A 12,500-nucleotide genomic window follows, 5' to 3' on the forward strand; every position below is an offset into this window, starting at 1 on the left:
ATGGGATAGGGGAAAGGGGGGAGATGGGATAGAGCCACTTGTTAATTGTTTCTTGTTCACAAAAGCACTAATCAAAAAATTGCTCCAGGGGCTTGCAACGTAGTACAATATATGACCTTACTGGGAGAATGCAAGTTTCCAGTACAAAGGACTTAACATTTCTTACATACTGCTTGACTAAAATCTTTACAAAAATTGACTATATTCTATACAAGAAACACTTAACAAGGGTAAAAGGAGAAACAGAACCGTTAGTCGCCTCTTACGACATGCTGGGTAGCATCGGGTAAATTCTTTCTCGTCCCAACCAATATGGGACTCCCCCTAACCCGCGGGGGGTATCTCTGAAACTATTCGGAGATTTTAATTGAGACTTCATGTAATCTCTAATCACCAGACGCCCAACTTTTGAAAGATTATCTTTGCAAACAAACAAATAAACGATGACGTAATTTGAACTACACATTCCGGATGATTACGTTGTTTATCCTTATTCGGATGGCGTGGGACGTGTACGACCCATACTCTGCAAAGAATCGGCAAAACGTTTATCCCTATTCGGATGGCGTGGGTCGTGTACGACCCATACTTTTTACGTTGAATCCTTCTTTGGAAAGTATGGGTCGTACACGACCCACATCATCCGGCCAACGCGTGGTCCGGTGAAGGTTAAACAAAGTGTGTTTTTGTTTTCGAACCGTAATACAATAGTCCGGACTGATCATGAATCAAAGAATGTTTGACTAAAGTTTTAATCATTTTGCTTAAAACTTGCGACCGCCACAGTGTCGCCTCAACTTTATCTTAAAACAAACAAACATGTGAGATTAATATTTCGAAGAAAATGTAGTTTTATTAAGATCTGTCTTGTAATGCTCCGGGAATCGCTTTATACAGGCAGACCCACTTATATGCATAGATACATGAACCATCACCCTCGTCTCGATTTCCAGTCTATTTGAAAAATATTTAGTCAAAACTTGACTAAATGTAAAAAGGACTAAACGTACATGTAAAAAAAAATAGTACCAAGCCATCGAGAATCACCCACCTACCTCCAAAGTGTCGCAGCATTGCTCAGTAGAGAAATTGCCAAACTCTAGTTTGTAAAGCTGTTTTTCATTGGCTGGCCGTATGACGTACAGGCAGTCCGAGTAACGTGGATAGCTCAGAGGGAAGTTTTCTGACTGAACCTCTCCACGTTCACCCGTGTAGAGTGCGCCACAACCTATGACAACGCAATTGTTTCCGATATTTCATAGGGGTACTATTGACTTTTCGTTTTGTAAATTGAAAGCTCACAGTCCAGAGGCATTATTGACTTTAATTTGTTCAATGTTTCTGATTCTGAATCTTGGAACGTTTACAGTATATCTGTTTTTGGTATTACCTTTCAGCCACATTTGACTTCACGTAATTCCGTCAATCTATATATTTTATCATATTTGTTTCTGTCTTTGCTGCTTGGCTGACCAGCATCTTGAACACGCGGCCAGTACAACTGGCCTTGACACGGAACGATTCAAGGGGGGCAATCTCAGTCATCTGAAAGAGGGAAATCCAAACGCAATCCGCCTTGTTCGATTTTATGGGATTGGACGATAGAGAAAAATAAGAAAAGCAAACGCTGGAGTCCAGTCTGGACGAAACTGCTATCAAGAACGCCGAATTGATTTTTTTCTGAGTTTTTTTTAGCCGTAAGCGCCATGTTTATCGGAGCAGGAAACTCTTCCAGAGTGAGGCCCCTTTTTTGGTTTCACTGCGGTGAACAGCAGTTATGAGAAATTCGAAATGAGAAATGGCGCTTACGGCTAAAAAAAAAACACTCAGAAAAAATCAATTCTGCGTTCTTGATAGCAGTTTCGTCCAGACTGGACTCCAGCTTTTGCTTTTCTTATTTTTCTCTATCGTCCAAGCCCATAAAATCTAACAAGGCGGATTGCGTTTGGATTTCCCTCTTTCAGATGACTGAGATTGCCCCCCTTGAATCGTTCCCTGTCAAGGCCAGTTGTACTGGCCGCGTGTTCAAGATGGGCTGACCAGAGGCCAGTATCACAGTGTCCATAGAGGCTGGCGATTCCGCGGTGAATGGTGCGTGGAGCAAGATCTGTGCTACAGACTGGGACAGCAAGTCCCTTTTGTCAAACCAAAGAATATTCATCATACAACTCATTGACGGAATGAGTTCCAAACTTAAACATAAGTAATACATTTGGTCATTTGATCGACAAAAATGACGAGAAAGTGCATAAGGAATATCGCCAGAGTTGCCTCCCTTCCCTAAAAAAATGGCTGTGTTGATGTTTTCCTTCTTAAACCCATGTAAATGAAAAGCATCTGTGCAGTTCATTTGGTAATTTCAACGGTATCATAAATGACTTGGTATGCTGACAAGAGCATGTTCTGCCAAATAAGGGCCTTAAGTGCAATGGATTCTGAGCAATGAATGTGGAACTCCAAAGTTCAAAATTACCCTCATAGGTCAATCAATCAATCAATATGAAGCTTATATAGCGCGTATTCCGTGGGTACAGTTCTAAGCGCTTGTCGGGGTATGTGGGGGAGACACAAAAACAAATCGTCAGGAAATAGGAAATGTTCCAAAAGCAAAAAAAGGTTAATTGATCAACGGTGCGCATGCGTGTGTGTGTGTGTGTGTGTGTGTGTGTGTGTGTGTGTGTGTGTGTGTGTGTGTGTGTGGTGTGTGTGGTGTGTGTGGTGTGTGTGTGTGTGTGTGTGTGTGTGGTGTGTGTGGTGTGTGTGTGTGTGTGTGTGTGTGGTGTGTGTGGTGTGTGTGTGTGTGGTGTGTGTGGTGTGTGTGTGTGTGTGTGGTGTGTGTGTGTGGTGTGTGTGGTGTGTGTGGTGTGTGTGTGTGTGTGTGTGTGTGGTGTGTGTGGTGTGTGTGTGTGTGTGTGTGTGTGTGGTGTGTGTGTGTGTGTGTGGTGTGTGTGTGTGTGTGTGTGTGTGTGTGCGTGTGTGAGTGTGGTGTGTGTGTGTATGTGTGGTGTGTAGTGTGTGTGCTGTGTGTGCGGTGTGTGTGTGTGTGTGTGGTGTGTGTGGTGTGTGTGTGTGTGGTGTGTGTGTGTGTGTGGTGTGTGTGTGTGTGGTGTGTGTGTGTGTGTGTGGTGTGTGTGTGTGTGTGTGGTGTGTTTGTGTGTGTGTGTGGTGTGTGTGGTGTGTGTGTGTGTGTGGTGTGTGTGTGTGTGTGGTGTGTGTGTGTGTGTGTGTGTGTGTGTGTGGTGTGTGTGTGTGTGTGGTGTGTGTGTGTGTGTGGTGTGTGTGTGTGTGTGTGGTGTGTGTGGTGTGTGTGTGTGTGTGTGTGTGTGTGTGGTGTGTGTGTGTGTGTGGTGTGTGTGTGTGTGTGTGTGAGGGTGTGCATGCGTGCTTGTGCATGATGATAATTAAACCACTCAAGCTCTCTCTGTCTCTTTTTGTGTGTGTATGATGCGTGTGCGAATCTAGGACCAGAAATCAGGTTAGGTTTACATTTCTGCGAAACTACCACGTTCCAAAGGTCTTGCAACAACTGTGTGTTTCATATAAATGTTGCTGCAACTTTATCCCTTCAAATTTAGATTTCTGTTTGTGAAGAAAGCTATTTGGTATCTGCTCCTTACCTTGTCTGCAAGAAAACATGTTACAAAAATTAATGAGCACGCAGGTGTATTTTGGGTCTTGTTAGTTTTGATAAGTTCAGAACAGGTCCTAAAGTTACGACTTTATTTAAAGGAAAGGAAAAATGCATGAGCTATGCAATTGTATATATAGAAAGCTTCCCTGGCAAGACTAAAATAAAATTAAAAAAATATGTTTTTAGACAAAACTTGACTAAATGCTAAAAGAACTGCAAAGATGCTGGTTGTTCTACGATCTATGCAGCAAGGGAGATAACTCACTGTAGCATTCGACGCCAGCGTTGGTGCATTGCTCCCCTTGGTTGTAATCCTTTCCTTTGCACTGCGTGATTTCCGTCTCCGCTCCGGTGCAGTCCAATCGATAGATGAGGGGTGGCAGGTTGCTGAGGGCAAACTTCTGTTCAGTGTGAGCTTTTCCGCCTTTGCTCCTACAGAAAAGAGAAAGGCTGACAGTTAAAAAGAGAAGAACAACAGCAAGAGAGGTAAGTTTATAGACACAATCGAACAAAAAATGAAGAAAACAAAAACAAACAAACAAACAAACAAGTCGCGTAAGGCAAAAATACAACATTTAGTCAAGCTCAGTCGAACTCACAGAATGAAACTGAACGCAAAGCATTTTTTTCCGCAAGACCGTACACTCGTGGCATCGTCTGTCCACCGCTCGTGGCAAAGGCAGTGAAATTAACAATACAGAAAAGCGCGGTAGCGGTTGCGGCGAGGATCTAGATGATAGCCCGCTTTTCTATATCTCTATAGTCTTTTTAACTCTCTGAACGTGTTTTTTTAATCCAAACATATCATATCTATATGTTTTTGGAATCAGGAACGGACAAGGAATAAGATGAAATTGTTTTTAAATCGTTTTCGGAAATTTAATTTTAATCATAATTTTTATATTTTTAATTTTCAGAGCTTGTTTTTAATCTGAATATAACATAATTATATGTTTTTGGAATAAGAAAATGATGAAGAATACGATACATGTAGTTTTGGACCGTTTCATACAAAATAATTTTAATATAATGTGACAGGGGAGGCTACCGCTCCTTTCACAACGGACTCTGCACCCGGGTTGTTGGCCTTTAAAGTCAACACCTGTGGTTTGTAGAGTCCTGTTTGTGATGGGGTCTGGTGGTTTCCGATTGTCTGTATGTTCATGGAAACCTTCGGGTTTGCATAACAGTTTTTATAGGGCTAAGAAATTAGCCCTAATATTTTCAAACCTGTTTGATTGCACTTCGCTTCCCGAGGTGATCGTAGTCTTTCGGCACACGGTTACATCTGGCGCTGCGAGCAGGATTTGGACTCAGCATATGTTCAGGTAAAGGCATAATATGACCACTGAACATTTTCGTGCTGTTCCCATTCTGCGAACTTGGGATGGATAGTGGTCCCCCGGTTCGGAACTTCGGGACGAAGTTCATTTCAAACGGGGGCGATTGTGACAGGGGAGGCTACCGCTCCTTTCACAGCAGACTCTGCACCCGAGTTGTTGGCCTTTAAGTCAACACCCGTGGTTTGTGGAAATCTGTTTGTGATGGGGTCTGGTAGTTTCCGATTGTCTGTATGTTCATGGAAACCTTCGGGTTTGCATAACAGTTTTTATAGGGCTAAGAAATTAGCCCTAATATTTTCAAACCTGTTTGATTGCACTTCGCTTCCCGAGGTGATCGTAGTGTTTCGGCACTCGGTCACAATACTAATAATAATAAATGAGCATTTATATTGCGCAACATCATAACTTTACAATAATTATGCTCTTTGCGCTTGAAACATTTAAAATTAAAGCACAGTTATACAAGCATTTACATTTACATTCATAGTCAACAACGCTTAATTAAAAGCATACACCATCAAACATACATTACAAAAGATTCTTCCACTAACTAAGTAATAAAAACATGAATAAAATAGGTAGTAAAAAACAAGGAAATACCAGCTGAATACCCTTAATCAAACAGAACATGTTATCAACAATGCTGAAAACAGTCCTAGATGATTTATATACATTATCACTAAAACAACAAATACACTAGCCTACTGATGGACTGAGAAAAACAAAATCAGGGGTTGTATTTCTTGAAGAGGTGCGTTTTAAGTGCTCGTTTGAATGCTTGGGGTGACTGAGAGTGGCGGATGTGAAAGGGGAGAGAATTCCATTGTGTGGGTGCGCAGAAAGTAAAAGTGCGTTGTCCGTATGTTTTGGTTTTGGTGTGTGGATTGGTAAGGATGCGACAGTCAGAAGAGGCACGGAGTTGTCTTGCTGGAGAATAGACGGTGAGGAGTTCAGAGAAGTAAGCAGGAGACGAGCCAGAAAAGAAGTTAAAGCAGAGGGTGGACAGTTTGTAGTCAATGCGGGCTTGAATAGGTAACCAGTGCAGTGTGTGAAGAAGTGGTGTTGCGTGATCTCGTTTTCGTGCTTTGAGAATGAGGCGTGCTGCTGAGTTTTGGACTTTTTGTAGTTTATGCAGGAGGTACAGAGGACAGCCAGAGAGAAGAGAGTTGCAGTAGTCAAGTTTAGAAAGAACAAAGGCACAGACAAGAGTGTTAGTTGTTTGAGAGGAGAGTGTGTGGCGAATGGTGCTGATCTTACGAAGCTCAAAATAAGCTGCTCTACAGACTAAAGATTGATGTTTGTTTTCAGATTTTTAATGACCAAAGTCATTAATTATATTTTAAGCCTCCAAGCTGAAATGCAATACCAAAGTCCGGCCTTCGTCGAATATTGCTTTGCCAAAATTTCAATCAATTTTATTGAAAAATGAGGGTGTGACAGTGCCGCCTCAACTTTTACAAAATGCCGGATATGACGTCATCAAAGGTATTTATTGAAGAAATGAAAAAAAAAGTCTGGGGATATCATACCCAGGAACTCTCATGAACAATTTCATACAGATCGGTCCAGTAGTTTACTCTGAATCGCTCTACACACACACACACACACACACACACACACACACACACACACACACACACACACACACACACACACACACGCACACAAACACACACACACGTACACCACGACCCTCGTCTCGATTCCCCCCTCTATGTTAAAACATTTAGTCAAAACTTGACTAAATGTAAAAACGAAAGACAGATAGAACCTCGGTGTATGAAACTTTTAAGTGGACGAACGCAAGGCACAATGGACAAATATAACAATAATATAAACTATACACAAACATCATTGCACCCATTTTCTTACCCCAACTGAAACATTCATCCCGTATCATTTAATTCAAACTTAATATGCCATTAAAGGCCCTCCACTTCGTTACCTGGCACACATTTCGGATCAAAGATTTCTTTTACAGGTGTCACGTGACAGTCGCCGAAGTAAGGGTTACCCCCAAAATCGACAACTTGGCAACTTTTACACACTCGGAGAAAACCAAATCAACTATCTATCCCGAACAGGTTGTTTGGTTTGCTATATTGTGTATCTCTTGTGGTATATCATTTCTACTGATGCAGGTAGGTATGGGTACGAAATGGGTGCAATAATTTGACGGCAGAGTTTAGATGCAACAGTCGGATGTTGCCTAGTGCGGCTTGAAGGACTATTTCATTTTCATTTTCATTTCATTTTCATTTCATTTTTTCATTTTCATTTTCATTACTTTATTGTCCCATCGCTGGGAAATTTGGGTCGCTTCCTCCCAGTGGAAAGCTAGCAGCAACGGAGTCGCGCTACCCAGGTGTCTGCGTGTTTAGGTGTATTCAGCCACCTGCACTTATGGCAGAATGACCAAGGTCTTTTACGTGCCATTGTGATGACACGGGGGTGGGACATGGCTTCCGTCTCTGGGTCTGCACATAAAGTTGACCCGTGTCCGTCCCGGCCCGAATTCGAACCTGCGACCTTTCGATCACAAGTCCAGTGCTCTACCAACTGAGCTACCGGGCCCCCTACCTAGTGGCCTTTTAAGAAATTAATTCATCAAAAAATACCTACTCTCACTCATTCTTGTTGCACATCAGGGGCGGACCTAGTTGTGGATAAGGGGGGGGGTTCTAAATTGGAGCAGGGGTCCAGGGGCCGCTCAGGCCCCGGTGGGGTCCATGGGCAAAGCCCTGGTGGGGGGTCTGGGGGGCAAAGCCCCCCAGATGCTGAAGGAATTTTATTTTTTTAGGTCAATCGGAGGCCTCTCGTGGAAGATAACAAGGTAAAAAAACAAACGGATGGGGGGTGGGGGGGGGTTCCGGGCACCCAGGAACCCCCCCCTAGGTCCGCCCCTGCACATGTCGTGGGTAACAAGATCTTCACTTTCATCTTCATTTTGAAATACCGCAACAACTTCTTCTTCTTCTTCTGCGTTCGTGGACTGAAACTCCCACGTACACTCGTGTTTTTTGCATGAGTGGAATTTTACGTGTATGACCGTTTTTTACCCCGCCATTTAGGCAGCCATATACGCCGTTTTCGGAGGAAGCATGCTGGGTATTTTCGTGTTTCTATAATCCACCGAACTCTGACATGGATTACAGGATCTTTTTCGTTGCGCACTTGGTCTTGTGCTTGCGTGTACACACGGGGGTGTTCGGACACCGAGGAGAGTCTGCACACAAAGTTGATTCTGAGAAATAAATCTCTCGCCGAACGTGGGAACGAACTCACGCTGACAGCGGCCAACTGGATACAAATCCAGCGCGCTACCGACTGAGCTACATCCCCGCCCTGACTGAGCTACATCCCCGCCCACTGCAACAACAGTTTTCCAGAACTATAACACGATCGTATGCGGTCTTTGTCTGTATGTCTGTCCAGTGTTTTGTCCCCCCACATAGCATATTAATCCTACCTGTCCGTGTATCCCCATTGTCCTTAGTTAGATTGTTGTTGAATCAAAAAGTAATTTAATGGAAATGTAACCTGTAATGCAAAAGAAAACAAAATTAAAATTTCATTGAAGAAAAAAAAAAAAAAAAAAAAAAAAGACCAATGAAGAAGGATATGCTCACCGCCCAAAAAGAAAGAAAAAAAAAGGAAAAAGAAAAAAAAAAGACGAAAGAGGCAAAAAAGATGGGTTGAAGCAACCTTGCATGCAACTGAGGTCAACAAAAAAAAAAAAACCAAAAAAAAAAAAAACCCTACCTGTCCCACGATAGGCCAATTGGTCCTAAGAGGAAGTTAAAACTAATTAGTCAGTCACATGTGAATACTATGGAACGCCAAACCTGACTTTTTACCCGGTAAAATCTTCCGGTAGATTTCGGAAATCTACCGGGTACCTCTGAACTTGATTGGTCTTCCTAACAATCCCGGTAGAATTTGGGCCAATGACAGCCTGAGATACCCAGTAGATTTTAACCGAGCAGAAAGCACCGTCATTGGCTAATCAAACTACCCGGTAGAATTTGTAATCTACCGGAAGATTTTACCGGGTAAAAAGTCAGTTGTGGCGTACCATAGTAAGAAATGAGGAGCGCTTACGTCCCCTTTTTTTAGGGCCGTAGAACTCCAGGGTTGCACGAGAGACAAGCGCATTCGACACGTGCAACATAATTTATGTAACCATTGACCGAATGCTGTGAAAAAGTGCACGTATTTTCGATAGAGATGAAAAATTAGCTCTTTTTTTTAAGGGATTATGTAGAAATGAGTATTGTTAGATGTAATAATTTATGGAGAAAATAGCATTTCACATTGAAATAGAGAGAGAAGAAATTGTCATTGTGTTGTGGAACAGAGGGGAGAACATGTTCACAGAAATTAGCTTCGTGGGTTTTTTTTGTAGTGAAACAGAGAGGAACCCTTTTTGTGGAACTTGGAGAACTTTGCAGTTCAAAATAGAATTGTGTTCTTATCGCCCTTCACTCACCTGAGTCCCAGCATTCTGCAGACCACCTGAGCATCAAAGTCGTCAAAGTCTTGGTGACAGACAGGTCTCCACACGCCTCCGTTCTGCACCTCCAGTCGCCCCTCCCACGGTGCGTACCCGTCTGCCAGTCTCACATGTACCTCACCTGTAAATCAGAGAGAAATTCAAGTTTTACGTCTTCACGGCAAAGCCATTCGGGGCATCATGTACGTTCCCAGGTTTTACCCCGACTTTAGATGAGATCCACAGCAAATGTATGCGTGTTCAGGTGGTATCAGCCATCTGCACTTACGGCCGAAGGGCCGAGGTCTTTTACGTGCCATTGTGGTGACATGCGGGTGGGACATGGATACCGTCTCTGGGTCTGCACATAAAGTTTGAGCCGTGTCCGTCCCGGCCCTCAATTGTGACCCTCCACCACGAAATGAGTCGCATGTCACCTCGCGCGGTTCTGCGCTAGGCTTAATATAAGTCCGGGGAGTGTCTGGTAACAGTGTGAGGGTCACCTTAGTCACAGGCTTATAACTCAAACAGTTTTCGCTCTTTTCTAAAACGGTTTTCACCACTGGATAGAGCATAAAAAACTCTTAAGGAAAATGTAAAAATATTAAAATCATGCAAATGTGACATGCGACTCATTTCGTGGTGGAGGGTCACAATTAGTCTATTTCAGTGCAACCCCCCCCCCCCCCCCCTTTTGAGACCTCCAAAAATCTGGTCTCAAAAAGAAGGGAGTTTTAATATAGGGGTACATTTACAGGGGTTTGTTTGCTTGTTTGTTTGTTTGCTTAACGCCCAGCCGACCACCTAGGGCCATATCAGGGCGGTGCTGCTTTGACATATAACGTGCGCCACACACAAGACAGAAGTCGCAGCACAAGGCTTCGTGTCTCACCCAGTCACATTATTCTGACACCGGACCAACCAGTCCTAGCACTAACCCCATAATGCCAGACGCCAGGCGGAGCAGCCACGAGATTGCCAATTTTAAAGTTTTAGGTATGACCCGGCCGGGGTTCGAACCCACGACCTCCCGATCACGGGGCGGACGCCTTACCACTAGGCCAACCGTGCCGGTTTTACTGGGGTTATTAACAGAACATGTAAGAGTACAGGTCTTAAAAGGGAGGGAGTCTTAAATTGGGGGGGGGGGGGGGAGGCCTTAAAAGGGGTGTTCTACTGTACAACAACCAAATCTCACTGGCAGCATCGCAGCGAACGGCGCCGACAGCAGGTACAGAACACACGGTGGGCTTGAACCCGTTGAAATTACACTGCGCCAGACTCGTCTCGTTGCCATGGCAATCCATGTTGTCCACCAGGATGACGTCACCGAGGTTGGCCTGACCTAGCACGGCAGTGCCTTGTCCGTGCCTAGAGGCAATCAGAGACATTTTTAACAATTATACAATTTGTTTTTAAAACAATCCACATAGAGAAGATGCATAGTTAATTCGTATTCGAAATCACAAGGTAAGAAAGGTTTGTTTGTTTGTTTGTTTGTTTGTTTGCTTAACGCCCAGCCGACCACGAAGGGCCATATCAGGGCGGTGCTGCTTTGACATTTAACGTGCGCCACACACAAGACAGAAGTCGCAGCACAGGCTTCATGTCTCACCTAGTCACATTATTCTGACACCGGACCAACCAGTCCTAGCACTAACCCCATAATGCCAGACGCCAGGCGGAGCAGCCACTAGATTGCCAATTTTAAAGTCTTAGGTATGACCCGGCCGGGGTTCGAACCCACGACCTCCCGATCACGGGGCGGACGCCTTACCACTAGGCCAACCGTGCCGGTCCAGGTAAGAAAGGTATGTTGATGGAACGTTTAATAATGATTGACACAACAAAACGTTACGTTCAAGAATATATCGACCCAAGCGGTATTTTAAGTGGACAGAAAAACACTAATTAGACAAAACTTATCTTGCCAAATTGTTGCAGGGAAGACACAAGCGACTGAGGTAATCATTGGCAGTCCATATGTTTTTGAATGTTAGTTCTTATTCAGTTTTCATCTCAACTATCTATATAGGTCTTTTTCTCTTTCTATCATCTGTTATTCCAACGTCAAACCCCCAACGCAGCAAGAATAATCGATTCAACGATTAATTGTGACCGACTGACTGATAAAGATGAAAATAATTATGACGAGTCTCTTTTGAGGGTTGAGGCGATGTGTGGCACTAAAATTAAACATGGAGAATACATGGAATAACCTAGTTTTCTGGGTAGTTATGGAAGTGACTTATAAAAATTAAATGAAAATGTTTAAATATTAGTGGACACAGATCGCCGTTGCTATGGAAACAGCCGCCATATTGGATTTTTAGGAAACGGTTTTACAGCGACATCATACAGCAGAAATGTATGCTATTTGGCACTAAGATACACATGACTTTTATCTACAATAATATAGAACGACATTTTAACAAAAGACTACAGTTGAATTTATATTAATTTTTGTAATACGGATTAATGAATTTCTAACCGCATATTCATTAATCTTTATTTCAACAATTTATATAAATAATTCAACTGTAGTCTTTTCTAAAAAAAATCGTTCTATACAATTGTAGATAAAAGTCATGTGTATCTTTGATCCAAATATTAAGCATTTCGGATGTATGATGTTACTGTAAAACCGTTTCCTAGAAATCCAATATGGCGCTGTTTATGCCAGCTTCTATAGCGACGGCAGTCTATGTCCTTTAGTTTTCGCAAATTTTTCATTTCTTTTTATAAGTCACTTCAATAACTACCCAGAAAACTAAGTTACTCCATGTATTTTCCACGTTTAATGTTGGTCTTTCTTTCTTTATTTGGTGTTTAACGTCGTTTTCAACCATTCAAGGTTATATCGCGACGGAATGTTGGTCATTTTAGTGCCTCACATCGCCTTAACATAGAATCAAACTTTAAAGGCACTCTACTTCTCGTGGAAAATGTTCGGCTCACAGAAAGCAGGTAGGCTGATTATGTTTTGTTTGTGGCATAGAGCTCTTCTCCTGTGTAAACAACATATGTGACCGGA

General features: G+C 42.9%; 1 protein-coding gene across 1 annotated transcript in view; it reads right to left on the reverse strand.

The window, feature by feature from the left end:
* The window catches only part of LOC138954763 (CUB and zona pellucida-like domain-containing protein 1), a 22,876-nt gene that overhangs the window by 6,632 nt on the left and 3,744 nt on the right, over nucleotides 1–12,500 (reverse strand). The window contains exons 4-7 of the mRNA XM_070326533.1: nucleotides 10,665–10,837; nucleotides 9,464–9,608; nucleotides 3,897–4,063; nucleotides 1,056–1,228 (exon numbers count right to left, since the gene is read on the reverse strand). Of these exons, the coding sequence (XP_070182634.1) occupies nucleotides 1,056–1,228; nucleotides 3,897–4,063; nucleotides 9,464–9,608; nucleotides 10,665–10,837 (658 nt within the window). The remainder of the gene's footprint in view (nucleotides 1–1,055; nucleotides 1,229–3,896; nucleotides 4,064–9,463; nucleotides 9,609–10,664; nucleotides 10,838–12,500) is intronic.

The sequence above is a fragment of the Littorina saxatilis genome, unplaced genomic scaffold (genome assembly GCF_037325665.1).
Source record: "Littorina saxatilis isolate snail1 unplaced genomic scaffold, US_GU_Lsax_2.0 scaffold_605, whole genome shotgun sequence".
Taxonomy (NCBI): Eukaryota; Metazoa; Mollusca; class Gastropoda; order Littorinimorpha; family Littorinidae; genus Littorina; species Littorina saxatilis.